General features: G+C 41.8%; 1 protein-coding gene and 1 long non-coding RNA gene across 5 annotated transcripts in view; one reads left to right on the top strand and one right to left on the bottom strand.

Moving 5' to 3' along the window:
- Positions 1-21,168, bottom strand: part of Iqgap2 (IQ motif containing GTPase activating protein 2) — a 272,297-nt gene that overhangs the window by 82,389 nt on the left and 168,740 nt on the right. The window contains exons 9-13 of the mRNA XM_040728871.1: positions 20,571-20,658; positions 16,092-16,255; positions 11,553-11,713; positions 7,736-7,860; positions 169-332 (exon numbers count right to left, since the gene is read on the bottom strand). Coding sequence (XP_040584805.1) covers positions 169-332; positions 7,736-7,860; positions 11,553-11,713; positions 16,092-16,255; positions 20,571-20,658 — 702 coding nt within the window. The remainder of the gene's footprint in view (positions 1-168; positions 333-7,735; positions 7,861-11,552; positions 11,714-16,091; positions 16,256-20,570; positions 20,659-21,168) is intronic.
- LOC110339333 lies at positions 16,227-20,671 on the top strand. Of its 4 annotated transcripts, none has more exons than XR_005869844.1 (4): positions 16,227-16,343; positions 16,759-16,848; positions 16,979-17,538; positions 18,527-20,671. It is a non-coding gene; the product is annotated as an uncharacterized LOC110339333 (long non-coding RNA). The 4 variants fall into 4 exon arrangements; XR_005869845.1 differs by having other exon boundaries at positions 16,759-17,100; positions 17,447-17,538; XR_005869843.1 differs by having other exon boundaries at positions 16,759-17,538; positions 18,527-18,645; positions 19,559-20,671.

Genomic DNA, 21,168 nt, shown 5'->3' with positions numbered 1-21,168 from the left:
TACAACTGAGTGTTCAGTGGAGGAGCAGAAGCAATCGCTCTGGGTTTGGATTTTTCTTTAGTGTGTTGCATTGTTTCCATTCTCATTCCATGGGATAAGAAGCTTGTAAGATTTATGACAAGTGGATCCAAAGTCTTCCCTCTCACAAATAAACATTCTAAAACTTACCAGGAGTTTCTGGGATTTTGTATGGAACAAAACATCCTGGTAGTGCTGAGCACGGTCAGGGTCCACATCTCTGATATTAGCAGTGGGTAGCAGCAAGGTATCTAACGTCTTCAGAGGGTTCCCTTCATCGATGGCTTCATTGATGTACCCGAGAGCTACCATTCCTGCAGAGAGAAGAGCAAGTTTTCTAAGTCACAGCACATTACACATTCTCTGGTGTTCATGCTACCGAGAGCTAAAAACAGACTTGGTAAGACTGGAGATAAGATATAAGGTATTACACTTTTATGTGTGTATAATGTGCATCTCAAAATGAAATTAAGAAAAATTCAAGTTATCATAGAGGCTAACCACAAAACCATTTCTGTGGAAAAGTAATGCACATTCAGGAATTTAAGAAACACACACAAGTATATAAAAAACTAGAAAACAGCTCGGAAACACCTCAGTGGCAACTAAAACACAAGGAGAGGCATCTCATGGCTGTGGATTGAAGACAATGTTGTGAAGGTTGAAACACTCTTCAAGCAGGGGGAACAAGGAGGAGTAGAGGGAGGGGAAGCTGCGATTAGGATGTATTGTGTGAAAGAAGAATAAATAAGAAAACAAAATAAAGAAAGGAAGAAAAGGAAAGAAGAGAAAGAAAGAAAGAAAGAGGAAGGAAAGAAGGAAGAAAGTCCTCAAATTGACCCATTCCAGGGTAACACCTATAAAAATCCAGGAGGAGCCATTTCACAAAACAATGTGATAAACTGACTCCTAAAGGCACATGAAACATGAGGAGCAATAACAATCAATGCAATCTTGAACAAGAAGAAAATGCTGAGGGATTTGTTCCCATTTCAAAACTCATTACACAGGTACAGTGACTAATTCTGCAGAGTCCTGGCATGAGGATAGCCATATAGATGAGCAGGACAAAACTGGGGATCTGGTAATGGACCCTTTCACTTATCACCAATTACTCTTCTGACAAGGGTGCAAATAACAATTTAATGGACAGAAAAAGTCTATAAAGACTATTACTATAAAGCAAATGGTGCTGGGTCAACTAGATACCCTCATGTGTATGGACAAAGTTGGACCCATACATCAAATCCTGCATATAAATGAAGTCAGTATAGAACCTAGACCTACATGTAAAGGTATAAAACTCTTAGGAGAAAACATAGGAATGTATCTTAGGACTTCAAGCTGAGTAATTATCTTTTTAGCTACGGTATCAAGAGCATAAAGAAAGAAAGACATTGAGTACACAGGATTTTGTCAAAATGAAACCTTTTGAGTTTGGAAGTTCTCTATCAAAGAAAATTAAAAGGCAGTTTAAAGAATGGGACAAACTATTTGCAACTATTCAAATACAACAAGACTAGTATGTTGTATTTATAAAGAGCTTTTATAAATCAATAATTAAAAGAGTAACATCAATTTAAAAATGGGCACAGGATTTAAATGTCTACTTATATAATGATGACACGAATTCAGTAAGTATATGAAGAGACACACAATGTATTTGAAATTAGGAAAATGCAAGCCAAGCTATAGTAAGATGCCATTTTGTAGTCATTAGGATGGCTGTAATAAAAATCTAACCAGAACAAGTGATGGTGATGCTTGAAAAACATGAACTTGTATGCATTGTTGGTGGGGATGGGAAGTGGTGCATATACATTGGAAAACAATTTGGCAGACTCTCAAAAGGCTAAATATAAATATAAATGTGATTTAGCCATTCTGCTTGTAAACATCCAATTGAAAACCCAGATTAACATAAAAACTTGAAGACTTGCCAGGTGTCTTCTTTTAATGCCAGCACTTGGGAGGCAGAAACAGGAGAATCTCTGTGAGTTCAAGGCCAGCCTGGTCTACAGAGGGAGTGCCAGGATAGGCTCCAATGCTTTACAGAGAAACCCTGTCTCAAAAAACAAAACAAAAAAAACTTGAAGGCTTAAGGCATTAGTATAGTAACTAAAAAGCAGAAACTACCCAAATTTATATCAAATAATAAATGGATAAACAAATGTGTCTCTATAGACTAGAATATTCTTTGACCTAGAAAGGACTATAAAAGTATACTAACATATAATGAATCCTGAAAACATGCTAAGTTTTTTTTCTAAAGCCAAACATAAAAGGTCACTATGGACTTAAAAAATACACGTGTGGATATTTTGCCTGCATGGATGTCTGTGCACCCCATGTGCCTTGTGCCTGTGGAGGACAGATGATGACACTGGACGCCATGGAGCTGGAGTTAAAAAGGGCGATTGTGGATGAGGAGCAAGGAATCCAACCCAGGGTTATCTGCAGGAAGAGCCAGTTTGCCGAGGCATCTCTCCAGGCTCATCACTCACTTCTAAAAGGCAACTATCATAGTAGGTAATTTATATTTCAACAAATGCACATTTTTTAGAAGAGGTTCACTTTTGCATATGAACAGCTCTATGACTCTGGAATGTTAGACAACAATACCAAGACATTAGAGATAGGACCAAAAGGTGAGTTTAATGTAGAGATGTAGAGAAATGAAAATGCAAAACCAGAATTTTAGATATGTAGTTTACTCTTTGTATTACCATGCTTTTGCAGCTGTTAAAGGGCCTTAAAACAAACAATTTTCTACAATATTAAGATAAAGCAGAACAGATATCCACACAGCTCAGCACTGTCCAGTGGATTTCTGTGTAATGTTGAAATTCTCCGCTTTGGTGTTGTGCAATACAGCGGTCATTAGCCACATAACTGTGAAGCAATTATCACAAGGCTAACACAAATGAAGAACAGAATGTAAATTTGCTTAGCTGTGATCATTTTAAATAATCACATATGGCTGGGATACAGAGGCAGGCTCCATAGAAACAATGACAGGCATATTTTTGGGCTAGCTTTAAGGTTCAAATATAGATAGTAAATTTCTTGTATTATTTATCTAATAACAGACATGATTAGCCTTAAACCCTAAATCAAGGATGTGGCAAAGGAGGGCAAGGCATACCCTCTTGTTTAGTTGTTATAAACTCTAACATACTGAAAGATCTTAGAACACAGGCTATATAAGGACATAGAGTAGAAAGCAGAGAAGTTAGGTAATGGAGTCTGAAAATGTTATATAAGCTTGAAGCAAAATGTATCTGAAGGTCATTACTACCCATATTATCAAAAAATAAAGCTCCCAGTAATTATATAGAAGTAGATATACATGCATGCATACATGTACTCATATATATATACATATGCTCAAATACATATGTGTATTCATATACATACACATTAATGAGGGATTGACTTCCTCTGGTACTGATGAGCAAGACCCGGCAGTAAGTTAGGAAACACACTGTAAACACAACATTCCTATTGTGTCTATTATTTTTCATGAAAAATGATCCCAAGACACTTTACAAATATAGTAAGCCATAGAACCTCAACACCTCCAAGTTTTTAAAAAAAATGTACCTCTGCTTTATCATTCAAATGAGGCCACCATTTTTTTTCTAATAAGTGACCTCACAAACACCACTGTGCTAGAAATAAAAGGATTTATCCATGAGGGAAAAGAACCTCAAATGTCTAGAGATAGTCTAGGTTACAATACTTAAATATATTTGAAGCTAATAAAGTCAACTCTATTTCCTTAACATCCAAATTAAATACTATTCAAATATGAGGAGAACCATGGAAAGTTCCAGTACTGTTTTCATCCTATCCTACTTATAAACTGGAGTGTAGGGAGATGTCCTATCATTCACTGGACACCCCCATGTCAGGCTGTTCTAAATACCTTCAAACACCCCATCCAAACATGATCTTAGCAGAACCCAGTGTGAGAAAGAGGGTGTACACACATCCTAAGGGCTGGTCACCTGGCACAATGTACATTCCAGCTGACTTGACGGGAATCACCTGCTTAAGCTCTTGACAGTGCATCTAACAACACAAGCTGCTGAGGTCACAGTAAATGACCTCATAGGAGCCAAGGAGACTACCCAGAAGCCCCTTGGGCACACCTGCCTCACTTTTTTCTGTTTATACATGTGAAGGGTAAACCCATATGAATAAAGATTGCTGAACCATAGGCTATGACCTACTTCTTTAATCTAAGCACAGTGCTATGACAGTCCAGATCAGTGGCAGTGGGTCCTCTTGGAGAACATGTATATTTGAGCTAACACTTTACAAATATAGTAAGCCATAAAACCCCAACACCTCCAAGTCTCAAAAAAATGTACCTCTGTTTTATCATTCAAATGAGGCTACCACTTTTTTCTAATAGGTGACCTCACAAACACCACTGTGCTAGAAATAAAGGGATTTCTCCATGAGGGAAAAGAATCTCAAATGATTAGAGACAGTCCAGGTCACAATACTTAAGTTATTATATTTGAAGTAACCTATAAAGGAATGGCATGTTACCAAATTTTAAAAGCAATTCAAATATGAAAACTTTCTTGTGGAGACTGTGTGGGTAAAATAATACTCCTCTGTGGTTTTGTTGAGAAATGTGGGTTTTTTCCAGGAAGAAATCAACAGAACATCGGAGTCCGGGAACATATTTAGCAGCCTGTTACTGGCTACATCTCCCATTTAGCACTTCTGTTAGCAGAGGCCCAGGGAGCCACAAGGCAGCCACAGAAGCGGACCTCTAACACATGTAGGGAGTGTGGAGAACAAGACCAGGACACTGTTCTTTCATAATTCCCATGAGAACTCACAGCTCTTCCAGTGATTTAATTACTGTACTGTCCTCTCACTTGGTCATAATAAGGCAAATATGCTTTACTGTTATGTGTGAAGAGTTTAGTCTCACGGACAGACTAAGAAAGAACTATGAGGAGGGAAAAACAGGTCTAAAGGTTACTAGAGTACCCACATCTTGAAAGCAGAACAGGAGACCATTTAGGGGAGGAGGGAGGGGGAGGAGGGAGAGAGAGGGAGGGGGAGGGGGAAGGAGCAAAGGGATGAATAAGAGCAAAGAGTGCGGATGAAAACGTCGTATCAAACCCATTTCTTAGTATGTCAACCAAAACTTGCCGTTTAGCGTTTTAAGTTGCCCCTTTAATATATGGTATTATACACGATTCTTCAGGAATTTTAAACAAAAGTAAGACAGGTGCTGGCAATGGGGAAGGTAACAAAAAGCACGAAGCTGAAAGGAAGCTGGAGCAAGGAGCAGGCAAAAGGTGGGGGTGTGGATGGGGAGTGAAGAGGAGCAAAAACCATGTTTCAATCATGCCATTAGGAAACGAACACTCTATGTGCTTACTTTTAATATTAAATATTTTTAGATACCTCGTTTTGACAAAAGGAAAAAGAGCAACCAAACCAAAGTTCAGGTAAATTAAATACGGTGTGTTAAAGTTCCCAAGTGCTACAAGGGGGCAGTATTTGAAACAACTTTCCTGGTGATAAGTATATGCCCTCCATGACAAGACACTGATGGATTGTGGGAATGGCCACAACAGTCAAGAGCCTGTAACTACAAATAATTCCCGCTTACAAAAGGCCACTGTCTCTTTAAGTTGTACACACACTTGCTTTCCTGTCCTCAGCAAAGCCGAGGCTGAGGGTGCCACCCCTCTCGGAGTCAGTGCAAGGACAAGGAACACAGTACAACAACTGTGGGCACAGAGAGCTAAGCAACCTTCACTTGGGTAGGCAGCATACGCAGACCACACCCAAAACAGACCCAGAGAAGCTAGAAGACAATGACGGGACCTGATGATTTGTTTTGCCTACCAAAGAAAGCCTACTCAGTGGGTAGCATTAGGCTCCATGCTTGAGTGGCAGGAAGCTCACAGTGTAGATGTGGGATTCCAAAGAGAGGGCAAGAGAGACAGAGGACCAGTGACTGCTCTCTGTACACACACACACACACACACACACACACACACACACACACACACCAGTGATTTTCACCACGTACAACCCCCTTGGAAGCTGAGCATCTGCTCAAATCACTGCTTCCCTTGAGAGTAACATCTGGCAAGAGCCCCAAGCTTCCAAGCCAACAGATTAGATGAGCTCATCAAGGTGTCTGAATGTAGATTCTGCATGCCTCACGGACAGGAAGTACAGAGAGGGGCAGCAGAAAGCTGAGCTGTCCCCAAAGAAGCTTAGGCATACACAGGACCTGAAAAGGACAAAAATCATGACAGTGTCCAGATAGAAGTGTCATAGAAAATCCACACCCACTGTACACCATGAAGGCAGTTACACTGTTTCAGTGGGCTAGAGTCCAGAGGGAAAAGACCTTGAAATATCAAAACACAAACTTGGCAGGATGCTCACAGGAAACAGCCAAGAGCAGCCAACTGGAAGAATCATATATGATTCCAGTATTCCAGAGTTAGATGCAGCATTGGGGGACCAGATCCGAAGCCATACCAGAGCTCTCCAGAACAAAAGAGCTTAAGACTTGAGACACATACCTGCTCCATCTGAGAGGTAGGGCAAGCATGCTGGAGAAGGTTCCTGTTCTGGGACTAAAAGCCACCCACAACCCTGACCACAACAGCTAGATTTGAAAGAGTCTGTGAAGGAGGCTGGAAATGGTCACCTGACTTTTCAAACCTGAGTTACTTATGTAGAAGGTGTCTTGAATGCTGAGATACAGAGAAACATACAAATGAACTGAAGTTCTTTGGGGGTCACCTTGGAATTGATCTGTGCTAATCAGAGTAACTTACTGCTTAGCCCATGAATAAATCCCATAGTGTCTAATTAAAAAAATAGCTGAAGCTGGGTTATGCATGGGTGCATGCCTGTAACTCCAGCACTGGGGAATGGAGGCGGGAGGATCCAGAAGTTGAAGTCAGTCTGGACTACACAGTGAGAACTTGATCATAACAAAAGCAGAGAAGAAAGAAAGAAAAGAAGGAAAGAAGAGGGTGGGGGCAGGGGAGAGGGAAAGGAGGGAGAAAAGGGAAAGCCTTAGCTAGAGGGAGGCCAGAGATTTGACTGAGTCTAATTCATCGCTGCTAACAAGTCCAGGCTCGGCCTTCTTTTTAGTTGGAAATGACAACCTGAGGCCTGAACTTGTTCATTCATGCTACAGAAGTGTAGCAACCACAGGAGTCAGCCAGCTTTCCCTTTTTTTGTTGTTTATGTAAGTCAAAGGGAAGAAGAAGAAGCAAGCTGACGTCAGGCTATGTGCCCTCCCTCGGAATGTCTTCCATTTTCATGCCAGTCCATCATTTTAAAAACAAAACAAGTTATCACGATATTTGACCATATGGTCAGATTATATTCCAATTTTTTCATTCCTGTGTTGGAAAGTATGTCAAAGTTGAGGAAAGCATGCAAATGAAAGGCCAAAATAAAGATGAAGTCTTCTTAGAAATTTAACTACAGAAGCACATTTTAGGTAAAACCAATAAATAGTTATGACTTGCATTAATTGATTTTTCTATCTTTTCATATGTGCTTTGCATAAAATCTATAATACATGCATCCACATTGAGTTAACTGGATGTTCCCATGAGCAAACTCTTCCAACAAGCATCTAGAGAATCTAAAGTCCACACACATTGTTCTCTCACTTAGCTACGGAAGGAAAACACTCCATACTTACGGTCATTTTCTTCTTGGATCTGGATATTAATCATATCAATACAATTCTGAATTTCATTCCAGCTTAAGGTATCTTGCCCTTGAGACAACTCCTCCTTTTTAATAGAGAGCAGTGCATCTGCATACCTGTGGAAGAGAAAACAGAAATGTCACACACACAGTCAGGCCTCTTTCACTCTCTGCTCATGCCCTGCATCTGAAGTTTCACCTATGAGCCAAACGGAGATGTTGCACCCGGCCTGGCAAAAGGGAAGATCATTGCAAAAGTCCTCAATCTGACGGTAGACTGTTCAAACAGTGAACCCTAAAGAAACTGGAATTCATTTTGGCAGACTGAAAAGGTACCAGGGAGAAGGGGAACCTGTCTCCTGGAAAGAGTGTTCACACAGTTCTAACAAGCTGCCAGACCACCTTACTGGATGGGACTCAAGCCAGACAGTGATGGGTCAATGGTGGACAGGACCACACCTTAAGTGAAGCTGGTTACATGTGCATATATTTGGCCCTCTATTTCAACTTAGATTTCACTTTAGGACTCCTAAAATGGATATGGGGCTTTCCTAGATCGTTTTATGGCCACATTGAATAAGTAGTCTTTTCCTATTCTCCACTTTTAATTTGACTCTTCTAATTGACTTATTGAGGGTAGGTGGGCAGGCCTGGCTTGAAACACAGGTTGTGACGCCCCATTTTTAGATGTCCTGAGGTTAGACAAAGAGTAGTCAGGCAGGTAAAAAGTATACAGCTTTGTCAGCACATACTAGGCCAACTGTTATAGCAACGATAGTTTTTTTTAAAAAATGATACTATTTTAAAATCATGTGTACGCAGGTGTGTTTGTTTGTGTGTGGATATGTGCCAGTGCCCACGGAGGCCAGAGGTGTTGGATTCTCCTGGAGCTGGAGTGACAGGCAGTTATGGCCTGATGTGGGTGCTGAGAACTGAACTTCTTTTAAGTCCTCTATGAAAACAGTATGCTATCTTAATGCTAAACCATTGCTCCAGCCCCAGTATCAGAACATGGTCTAAGAATGGAGTCATGTGAGAGCCCTCAGTGTGAATCCTCAGTGTGAGAAAATTCCAGGAAACCAAAACAAGAGTCTTATGACACAGCATTGTTCTTGAAATGTGCCCCTCCCAGGTGTAGTGGATTGGAGTGAGTTTACTTTAGATTACTCTTTACAACTGGCTATTGTTATTTGCTTACACACCTCTATCGAAAAACATGTTTCTGCCACCTGCAGCTTGTCCTTGTGATTGTATACAGCTTGAACTCAAGAGGACTTTCCTCAGGTAGCCTCTCTTAACCCTCAGAGTATAAATTGTCTGATGCTCTGAATAAAGTTGGCTATTGCACGAGACTTTAGTTTACCTCATTTATCGGCTCTACTCTCCCAGGTCCCACTGCCTCTAGTGATAAACACTCCACTACTGGTGTTTTTTCTTAAAAGTACTTTTTATGTTTATGAAATGTTCAGTTTAATCAAAGTTTCTCACAACCCAATCTCATATCTAATCTAAGTAAAATGATGTCTTTAACTACATGAAATGGCTTCCTCATCTCTCCTTTTCAAAATGCTGGAACTGAGCTCAAATCCTTGAATACCCTAGGCGAGCACTCTACCTGCCACTAAGTTATAACCTGAGGCCTCTTTTATTTTTATGTTGAGACCGGGTCTCACTAAGTTGCCCTGGATTCCTTTGAACCTGGTATAAACCTGTCTCCTTGGTAGTGAGCAATTTCCTCAAAGATCTACAGGCTTCAAGGTGACACTGAGGTAACTTCTATAGACAGTAGCTTGACAAATAAAAGTTCTTCAGAGCAGGAAACAAAGATAACAAATGATGGCTTCCAACTGAGGCCAACCAAATGTAGGCCTGAAACTGGCAAAGGATGTGCTTGAGATGTTTGTCTTACCAAAAGAGTCTCAGAGAAGTTACAGTTACTACTGTATAACAAATAGCACTGATGACACTAATAGCAGGGACACATGGCAATTTGTACTGGTTAGCTTTTCTTAGAGATGAAGACCATTCTCTGTTGATTCTAACCCCAACTACGCAGTAAAACAAACCTGCTACTTTTGGTGTTTATTGCTTTTAAATACTGAGAGTCTCATGTAGCCCAGGATGGCCTCAGACTTGCTATTATAGTCAAGGAGGATTCTGGACTCCTCATCTTCCTGTCTCCAGGTCCTGGGTGTTGGAATCACAAGTAGAGTTCAATATGCAAGGCTTACATCTGTTCTTTCTAAGTTTTTAATACATCATGAACTTGAATAACGCAGGCCATGTGGCTCTCAAATGAAATGGGCCCATTTCCTTAAGTGGTATTTGTAGATAGGGAAGCAATTTCCATCAACAGAATGTGTAACTGGATTAGAAGGGGAAGGACTTTATATAGGGGGCAGCGGCCTGGTACGTCTGACAATTTCTTTGCTAAGAGTCACTGTTAGATTTTAACCTTCACCGAGGAGTGAGCAGCTCTGCCCTAGAATTTGGCATCAAGAAGGCTCAAGGGTTGGTTAGAGAAGGACTCATGACTGGATGAGGAGAGAAAAGACCAGGGGACTTCACTGTGGATGTTTCTGCAGAGAGAAAGAGACACAAGGGCCAGGTGAGGGTGGCCCCTGGAGAGGAGGACTATGTACGTAGGTCGACTGTGCACAGTGGACATGAACCTGAACAGCTGCCTCATAGCACGAGGGTTCTGGCCAAGGGAAGAAGAAAACGAGACCACATTGGCGTTTCTAAGCTTGGAGAAGAGTGTCACACCATTAACAGGAGCAATGGAGGGAGGAGCAGATTACCCGGGAAATAAGAGCCACAGAGTCGTATGTCAAGCAGGAGGGTTTAACTCAGGTAGAACGGGATGATGCGTTGCTGCAGGAAGACCAAGAAGGCAACGCTATGGTCCCTCCACTTCTTGGCAAGTAACCCAACACCACTTACTCAGAATCTAAAAGCCCTCTTTCAGTTTCCTTTGCAACTGGGCTTGACATAGGATTAGCCACCCTGTGGATTAGAGCCAGTTTAGTGTCGCTGGCTAAATTGCTGTCAAGATCCGGGCAGACATCTCCCTCTGGTGGTCACTGGAAATTGCTGTCAAGATCCGGGCAGACATCTCCCTCTGGTGGTCACTGCAAGTCACGGTTCGCTCACTGCTTTTTTTTACTTTGTTCTAGCTGAGTCTAATTTGGGGGTTGAGTGCTCATTTGTGTGAGGCCCTGGGTTCAGCACCCAGCAGCAAAGAAAATAAAAACCTCTGATTTGGCTTTTAATTCCAGCCTTTAGCTCTCTCTAGGGCCACTGCAGTGTTAAATATGACTAGTAATCACAGTTATCTAAGAACCTGAAACGAAAACCTCCAGCTGAGGTATAATCCATGGTGTTCATGGAGCGCTTGTGTGTGGTCCAACAATCAGAAGAGTTGGGAGTTTGGGGCCCCACTTATGGTTCATAACTTCAGAAGTTCCCTTATCATGGATGGAATGGGACCTTGATAGGCAGATACTTCCAACTTTCTGAAGCTACTTCCAACTTCCCCGAAGAGCCCCGAAGGAAGGTATATTTTAAACAGCTCCTCCAGGAAGCAATCGTTGCTTAGGATAAAGTCAGTCCTTAACACAAGATGATAACTTTGTCCCCTGAAAAGAAGGACAATAAAGAAGGCCTCTTACTGCAGGGTGGATCAGCTCTTGAGAAAACGCAAGCAGGGTCTGTGGACTTTCCCACTAGGCGAGTTGTTAATTTAGGAGATCTGCCAAGCACTCTTTTTTATTTTTCCCCTGAAAGAAGGTTTGGAAAGTGCTCCTTACCGGTCCACGTGTGCCTCATCCAGACTGTTGAAACCTATGGTGGGGCTTCTCAGTTGGTTCTGCACAGACACAAGGTCATTGCTGTCCAAGGCCTGGTTTAGCAAAGCAACAGCAGACAACATTTCCACGGCAATCAGGAGCTCCTCATGGGCCAAGTAGTTCTGTTGGCAAACACAGGACAAAGTGAGCTCCTAGAATCACGCACTGGATACATATGACAATGAGCATGCCCACCTGCTCTTCATTGGATTTCAGGAAAGCCAGGTAAATGGCTCCTAGGTTCTTTTAGATTATTATTTTGGGGACTGTGTTATGTGTAACCTACAGTTACAATGTTACAAATATCTGTATCCCACAGCTGATCTCTATCCCCAGCGGGGCTGGCTGCCTACCAGGCTCTATGTAACCTGGTAATTAAGCCACAGGTTAGACAAAACTGACAGAGGTCCAGGTGAGACCCCAGCACAGAAAATAACTCTTTTGGGCCCAGGAAAGAGGCATTTTACCAAAATGTTATAAGCCTAGAAAAACAAAAGCGATCTTTCAGTCAAGGAAATTGATCCTAACCCCCAAAAGGTAATTTTGGCTTTATAAATTGGGTAGAAACATTAAGATGTACTATAAGGGCTGGATAGCTGATGTTATTTAAGGTAAAGCTTTTTTGTAAAGCAAGGAAGCCCCTCCAATTTGCATATTTATGAATCTATTTTATTTGGGTTATGTAAAAACAGGTTAGCTTTCAGAGCATCCTCTCCTTTCAAGACTTTCTTCCATTTGATCATTTTATATCATTTTAATCAATGTCAAAAAGGATAGTTCATTCATTATATTGAAGAGATTGAAAATTATTCCTTTAAAAAGTGGATATAATCCTTGTATTTAGACTATTATGTATGCAAAATGTCATAATCATATTAAAATGTATTATAGCTTCCCAAATAAATACAGAAAAATTTAAAACCAAACTGATTTCAGAGTAATTAATCACCGCTCTGTTTTCTACTGCAAACAGGAAACTGTGACAACCACAGAGCGTTTATCTAAATGACACACATTAACTATAAATTCACCACACGAAGGTGTGTAAGACTGTACGTAAGCTACAACAGGCCGACGGAAGCCCTGTTTAAGCACTTCCGCTCTCTCTTCCGGGGAACTGCGCAGATACCAAGCAGCAGGTTCTGACAACAGGACAAGAGAGGAAAGCGCAGGCCGCTGCACGGGTGCCTCTGATCCACGGCTGCGCTAGGCTGCGGCTTGAGTGTCTGAATTTCCAATCTAGGAGAAGTGAGAGGGCACAGAAAAGGACCTACATATGATGTAAGAAAGCAATAATGTACCTCACAGTAATTGTTTCTATGTAGAAAATGTGTGAAGGGGAGGGCCATCTTGATAAGCCAGAATAAACAAACAAATCCTACAACCCAGGGCTGGAGAGATGGCTCAGCAGCTAAGAGTTCTTGCTGCTCTTCCAGAGTTCAGTTCCCAGAATCCATGCCTGGCAGCTCATAACTGCCTGTGGCTCCAGCTGCAGGCTAACCAATTCTAAGGCTTCCATGAGGGCGTGCACACTCTCTCCCCTGCCCCTCTCAAAAATCCTGTAACACTAACCTTTTAGGCTATATGTGTTTGTTTTTGTTGTCATTTTTGTTCATTGTTGGTTTTTCTTTTTTGTTGTTTTTGCTTGATTTTTGTTTTTTGAAACAGGGCTTCTCTGTGTAGTCCTGGGTGTCGTGAAACTCACTCTGTAGACCAGGCTGGCTTTAAACTCAGAGATTCGCCTGTCTCTGCTTCCTGAGCACTGGGATTAAAGGTATGCACCAACACTGCCAGGCTTATATTTATTTGTTTTTAATCTACACATAGTTTTACAGAGGTGTTATTCATTTTAACTGATTTAAAAAGAACATATTATATACCAGAATCCAATACGTCTTAGCTTCTGGGTTTTGTTTGTTTCACTTAATGTGGACCTTTTGTTCTGATCATTACTCATTAAATTAATTTTTTACATTTATTTATTTATTCATTCATTTTGTGTGTGTGTGTGTGTGTGTGTACGTACACCTACACCTGCACACGCACACCACAGTGTGGATGTAGTTATCAGAGAACAAACTGTGAGAGCCAGTTCTCTCCTTCTACTGTGTGGGTCCCAGGGATCAAACTCAGGTCTTCAGTGGAAACCGCCAGTACCCACCGAGCTATCTCATAGGGCTTTATTATTCTTTCTACCATATTTTGTGCAGGTTGCATAGTATTCTTAGCACAGGAAAAATACCACAGATTAAATAATCTTCTCTTAATAATAATTAACATGCAGTTAGATTATTTCCCCCCAGTCTAACAGACTGAGAAACATCTCTGTGGCTAAGCTTCCTGATTCGTCTTCTTCAGGCCTGGTTTCTAGAATGCAATGGTCAGAACCATGAGCATTTGAGACACATTGGTCTAGAAGGCGGCACAATTTTAAAAACCAGATTCTCAAAGGTGCCAGCAGCTCCATATTTACCTACATCCCCGCAAATCTTTTGAGAAACTACCCATGTAATCTCTCTCTCTCTCTATCGCTCACACACACACACACACACACACACACACACACACACACACACGCATGCATGCACGCACACACATGCACACTCTGTTTTCATTTATAAACATTTTTCATTTTGTAAGCTCCCATTCATGGTTCTCTGAGCTGGTCACTCATACTCTTAGCCTCCTTTCATCAATAGACAACTCTGGCTCTGAATTTTAAAATCCAGTCACTGTTCTTCTATCATTCCTTAAAATTTTAATTTTTAAAAAGTTTTATTTATTAAAGCTGGGTCTGGTAGGGCACACCTTTCCCCAGCACATTGGGAGCAGAGGCAGAAAGAAGGATTTCTGTGAGTTCAAGGCCAACTTGGTCTACATAGCTAACTCCAGGGCCAGCCTAGGTTACATGGTGAGATCCTGACTCAAGAAAAAAAAAAAAAAAGAAAAAGGAAAAACATAGGATTAGAAACTTACTGATGTATCTCATATGTGTGGGTGTTTGGCTTGCGTGTTTTCTTGTGCACCACATGCGTGCTTGGTGTGAGAGAAGGCCAGAAGAGGGAGGCAGATGCCCTGGGCTGGAGTTACAGAAGGCTGTGAGACACCATGGATGATGGAAATTGAACCTGGGTCCTCTGGAAGAGTAGCAGGTGCTCTTAACTACTAAGCCTTCTCTCCAGTTCAGAACTTGGAGTTTTAAAATTTACTTTTACATTTAACTCTCAATTTTACTTTTTATTTTCAGGGGGTGATGCTGGGGACTGAACATGGCTTCATGCAAGCCAGGCAAACATCTAGCCTTGAAATTATTCTGCGATGTATGTGCCATGAATAACACTTTCTGATCACCTGGTAAACACTTCAGGGGACTCCATATTGAACAACCCTCCTCACAATGGCAACATCAGCTCTTCTCTATATGACATTCTTACTTCCAGTACTTTTCATTTTGTTCCTCTCTGCAGCTCATAGACTTCGAGTAAACATCCTGTTATATAATGTGGTCCCCCCAAAGAGAGTGGCACTATTCGGAGGTGTGGCCTTGTTGAAGTAGGCGTGGTCTTGTTGGAAGAAGTGTGTCACATCACTGTGGAGGTGAGCTTTGAGGTCTCATATATGCTAAAGCCGAGCCCAGTGAGTCAGTCTACTTCCTGTTACCTTCTGATCAAGATGTAGCCAGCACTGTCTGCCTGCATGCCACTATGTCCTGCCATGATAATAATGGACTAAACTTCTGAAAATGTAAGCCACCCCAATGAAATGTTTTTCTTGATAAGAATCACTGTAGTTATGGTGTCTTCACAGCAAGAGAAAGCCTAACTAAGACATATCACTTATATGAAAATGACTGTTTAATACTTTAGCATATCATAAATTTATAAAAATCAAAGTCACGCTGCTAATGTTCTTAGTTGCAGATTCCTAGAAGTGCTGATTTAAAGAGTATTTCAATACAGTTAAAATTATTCAACATACTTTTTTTAAACACAATTTCTTTTTAAATATGTATATATGAGTGTATCCGTGTGTGGGTACGTACGTAAATGTGCATGTGCAAGTGCCCTTCCCTTTGAAGCCAAAGGCATTAGGTCTCCCTGAAGCTAGAATTCTTGGCACTTGTAAGTCGCCTGACACGGATGCTTGGAACAGACCTTGGGTCCCCACAATATCAGTATGAGCTCTGAGCTATGTTTCTTAAACACATGCACAGAGAAAATAGTGACAGTTCGTTCTTCTGTGTATTGTGTACACTACTCCTGATTTCCTACCCGTGTCCTTAGCATTTCCCCTGGACTAAAAGCTAGAATTAAGGGGAAAATGAACCCAGGAATGGCATTAGTGGCCCACTGAGGCTGGAACTATGTGCCAGCTAGAGAGGTCGCCCATCAGTGTCCCATCCCATGTCATCGTCCCTGTGTCCCCCCCCTTCTCTCAGCAGTCACCCAGTCACCGTTCTCCCAGAGACATGGTATAAATGCACACACAGCTGTGCCTCACCGAGGTGTTCTGTTTCTGCAGGTTGAAGAGTTCATTCTGGTACATAGCAGCAGCAAAGGGATACACGGCTGGCAGCTGGGCTTCTGGTTTCTTCAGTGCAAGCAGCGTGTTCTCAGGGTCACCTTCCCGAAGGACAGCATTGATGTCGTCCACGGCAGCCAGTCCTGCGGGGTAGGGAAGTATACACGAAGTGAGAATGTGTGCTTCCCTCTGTTGACCCGCCCAGCCAGAGCTCCTTCCCAAGGTTCTAATGTAAGCCATCACTTTCCACAACTTCTGAAAAGCTATGGGCGGAGGTTAGGGTTAGGGTTAGGGTTAGGGTTAGTGTTAGGGTTAGGGTTAGGGTTAGGGTTAGCTTGTGGAGTCTGCTCAGTGATTCCAGTCGTTCAAATGCCTGCAGCTAGCTCCAAAAAGAACTACAGCACTAGTGGACCTGCTAGTATGATGTCCTCACAAAAGCCCTTGTTTTGTGTGTGTGTGATACGTGTGTTGTGTGCCAGTATGTGGGCACTTGTGGAACTCAGAGGACAACCTCAGGTGTCAGTCTTCACTCTCCATCTTGTTGGAGACAGTGCCTCTTTTGTTGTTAGCTGCCGTGAATTCCTGGCTAGCTAACCTAAGAGCTTCTGGAGATTAACCTATCTTTCTGCCTCTTATCTCACCATAGGAGCACTGGGGCTGCAGGCATCCTATTTCATCCAGCTTTTACTCATGGGCTCTGGGGATTTGAACTCAAGTCTTCACACTTTCACAGCAAGTACTGTATCCACTCTTTGAATCCCAAAAGCTTTTCTTTCAGGACTGGCTTTTTTCCCCCACCTCACCCGTGATGCCTTCAAACTACTCCGTGTCCTGAGGATTTCCCATCTCGTGAATCTCATTTGTAGGTAAAGTTGGAACATAGCATTCTGTATGTTAGTACTGCCTCATCAAGGAAATCTTTAAGTTACCTGAAGACCAGGAGCAAGCCCTGTCCTGATGCTGTACCCTCCCAGTGGATCCGCACATGGTAAGCCCACAGCAGAACTTGGCTCTGCTGTTCTACTCTCTGAAACAACCCTAAACGCCTAACCTCTCCATCAGCTGTAACGTTCAGTGACCAAGGGAAGGGTTCAAGCATGGAAGGATGGAGTCGGTAGAGTTTTCAGAACACAGAAACCCAACTGCTGCTCCAACAAGTCGAAAGAAAGCTGGACAGAACCTGTAAGATTTGCCTTCTGAGGAAGGCATCTGGGTACCAGGAAAAACAGACACACACTCGTCTGTGTGCCCAATGGCACACAGACACACACTCGTCTATGTGCCCAATGGCACGGCCACACGACAGCCAGAATTATTCTAACCCCTCTTGACAGGATGACAATTTATCTCCCAAGGAGCCTCCCTGGACCTTTCTACCAAGAAATGACACTCAATAGCAGGAAGCATGAGTAATGGAATCCTTCAGGTAATCCCCCCCAACAAAAAAAGTACACTTAACATAGAAGATCCATAGAGCCCAAACTTACTTTTTAAATCCTTAGAAGTTATTTGACAAAGGAAAGAATTCCAAAAAGGAAGACAAGTGATTGTGATGTGTCCTGTTTGTTAGTATTCTAGAGCCTTCCAGATAGTTCTGGGATTACCTGGGATTACATTGGCAGGATTTTTCTTCACCCCTGGGAACTTTTTTTGTGTTGGTATATATGGCTGGATAGTAAATATTTTTATAAATATATTCCAAAAAATCATGTCCACAAAGTGCCCTTAAAACTATTTTTCCTTTGGTCTGGAGAGATGGTTCAGTGGTTAAAAGTCTTTGCTGCTCTTCCAGAGGGCCAGGGTTTGGTTTCCAGTTTTTATATGGGGGCAAACAACCAGCCATAACCCCAGATCCGGGGGAGCTACTGTCTTCTTCTGACTTCTGTGGATACCAGACATGCCATGTAGTGCACACATGTATATGGACGTAGGAAAAACATTAATATAATAGTATAAAATCTAAATTCTAAAAAAATCCTATTTTCCTGTTTTTCAGAAATATTTATTTTCAGAAATATTTATTTTCTTTTTTTTTTTTTTGGTTTTTACGAGACAGAGTTTCTCTGTATTGTTTTGGAGGCTGTCGGTCCACCCTGGCCTCGAACTCACAGCGATCCTCCTGCCTCTGCCTCCCGAGTGCTGGGATTAAAGGCATGCACCACCACTGCCCGGCCTTCTTTTTTCCTTTTGTTGCGCCCTGCATTTAAAAAAAATCCCTTGTCCTAGTGTTGATAGAGTATACCATAACTGCAGTCCACATACAACTTAAGTCTCTGGGGAGAGACCCTGATATAACCGCCAAAGCTGCTGCCAATGTCACTAACTGGCTACTATGAATGTAAATGCCCCAGCATTAATACAGTAACCCTCAAGGTTGGGATAAGCCTGTTCACGTCCCTGTCCTTTACTTGCAGATTTTAAGGTGTACCAATAGCTCATCATCACACCATGGATTGCACTTCCAGTTCTATTGGACTACAGATTTTCCAAGAGAAGGGAAGAAACTTCCAGAAGAACTAAGTCACCAGACATGGTAGTACCCTCATCAATTTCATTTTGTGCTCATGGGACAAATTACCCATTGCCTCATACTTGAAAATGGAAACGAAAGTATAGCCAATTAGTTAAATCTGTGGTCAGGAGGTTAGGTCATTGGGTATTCAGGTATTTATAGAGAATTTTGTTAAACATACAAAGAGAAAGTTGTCTTAATTCTAAGTATTTCAAAGGCATGAGACCATTTCCTCTCAAAGCTCTCTGAGCTCAGATGTTGTCACATTGGCAATATTCATTTCTTCCTGTAATTCATTTCTGTCCAGGATGATGAAAGTCTCAGCCTTCACAAACAGCAGAAAGAAAACACTGAAACTGAGCTTTGTGTATCATTACCCACATGCTTGAGGTTCCACAGAACGGGGATGTGCACCCCAAAATTGCAAGGTGTGGATGTAGACACATCAGTAGTAAGCTCTCATGTAAAATCTCATGCTTGGATGTTAGCTGCCAGACACAGACATGAGTTAATCTGCATTGACATCCTTGATCCCCACAGGACTAGTTTCTCCAACAGGTCTCAGCTAGACCTGCAGGTGTGTGTTTCTTTGAGTGTACGAAGGAATAAGAAATGTTCCTAGCACATCTGGGCAGTGACAGGGAGGGCAGTGTTAGGAATGCTGCTTGGTGGAAACTCTGATTTTAAATTCAGCAGAAGTTCACGTGATCTATTAAATGGGTCCAGTGGTCTTTCATGTATTAAGAGTTTGGGGGAAATACAGGCTATGTAGACTAATCTAGAGAGAATCAATATCAAACAGAATTCCTTACTGCCTCTTCTGATGTTCAAGTAAAGATAAGTTTTACTAGATGGAGGAAAAGCCTAATGATTGATGGATCTAAATTTACAGTTGTTCATTTTTAACTGCCTAAGTTTTCTGGTTTTTTTCCAGTCTGTTCAATCAGTTTTAATTATCAACTTGAAACAGCCTAGAGTCATCTGAGAAGGGACTCACAAGTGAGGGAATGCCCAGGCCAGACTGGACTGTGAGCATGTCTATGGGTACGTCCTGATTGTTCGTTATTGATCTAGGATGGCCCAGTCCACTGTAGGCAGTGCCCTTCCTTGGGACAGTTGGTTCTGTATGAAAAAGTGAGCTAAGCTTCCTGAGTATAAGCCTGCAATTGAGCTAGCAAGCAGAACTTCTCCATGTTCTGCTTCTAAGACCTTCTGGACTCCAGCTTTGACTCCCTCAGTGACTGACTGTAACCTGTTTGAGTCAAATGAACCCTTCCCTCCCCCACGCTGCATTTGGCCAAAGTGTTTACCACAGGACCGAAGGGAAACTAGAACAGTCACTTAGCTGAACAGGGCGTGGAGAGGAGCCGAACTGTGTGACCCCACACAGGCTCAGAAGCACAGACCCACACTTGCTATCATGCAAACTTCATCTCACCTGCCAATAGTCTCATTCAGTTGCGGTAAAGGCTATATAAGCTGTTAAAAAATTCTTGGAACTATATATTAAAGCCTGTGAATGTATAAAGAACAGAAATACCAGTAATGTAATACCTTTTACAATTTCAGTACAACACCATCACACGATCGAGAGCAAGGGACCACAGTCATTAAGTTGTAACATTTTGCTAAATAATAATAGTCAGTGTCAGTCCTACAAGGGACAGAGCCAAAATGACACATCACAGCTGTGATGAAATCAGAAGGCAAGGGAGAACAAGTTTCCAGACATTTTGACATGCTGTGTGTGAACCGGGAACAGTACCAATGAAGGAGACCCATCAGGAAACTGCCAGATGTTACATCACAATGACGAGCAGTGTTGATAGATTTCCTATTTCTTAAGACAGGTTTGCAAGCTACAAGGGGAATTTTGTCGAGATTCAGGCAAAGCAAGCTTACATCTTATAGAAATATCCATTTCCCACACATAATCCATCACTTACTATTGACTGTATTGATGTTGGTCTGGATTTCTGCCTGTGTCAGCAGCTCCTCATATGCATCTCTCTCTTCCTCTGAAATATAGCTGTTCTGCAAAACAAAATCTTCACTGATCCCCGAGCTTCATTTTGATGTTTCCAAAGCATGAAATGCAAATAAATGATAAAGGGAGCTTGCTCCTTTCCATATGTAACCAACATGAGCATCTATGGGATACCTACTAGTGCAGGGCTCTAGGGGAGGCACAACCAGGAAGAATTACAAGGGTAAACAACAGGTCCTGCCATTCTGTGAACCAGGCTACGTTTCTAATATGAAAATAACAGAAGGGAATCACTCAATATGGAGACTTTCACAGAGGCAGAACAGTGAAATACTGGAAATTTCATTTGAGTCCATCTAATAAATGAGGAACCACAAATAATGAATCTGCATAGAAGAGATCACGGTCAAACTCAATTGGAAAGAAAAGTCTAAATTGTGGTAACAACTGAGCAAAGTCTGCAGGAGGAACAGAGAAGTCCAGGATAAGCAATGGGCCATAGGCAGCATTGCTTAGTTAAAAAAAAAATCACACAGCTTGCCTTGTTTGTTGTGTTA

The sequence above is a fragment of the Mesocricetus auratus genome, unplaced genomic scaffold, assembly GCF_017639785.1.
Source record: "Mesocricetus auratus isolate SY011 unplaced genomic scaffold, BCM_Maur_2.0 Super-Scaffold_100020, whole genome shotgun sequence".
NCBI lineage: Eukaryota > Metazoa > Chordata > Mammalia > Rodentia > Cricetidae > Mesocricetus > Mesocricetus auratus.
The sequence above is the reverse complement of the archived record's forward strand: the minus strand, read 5'-3'. Positions and strand labels throughout refer to the sequence as shown.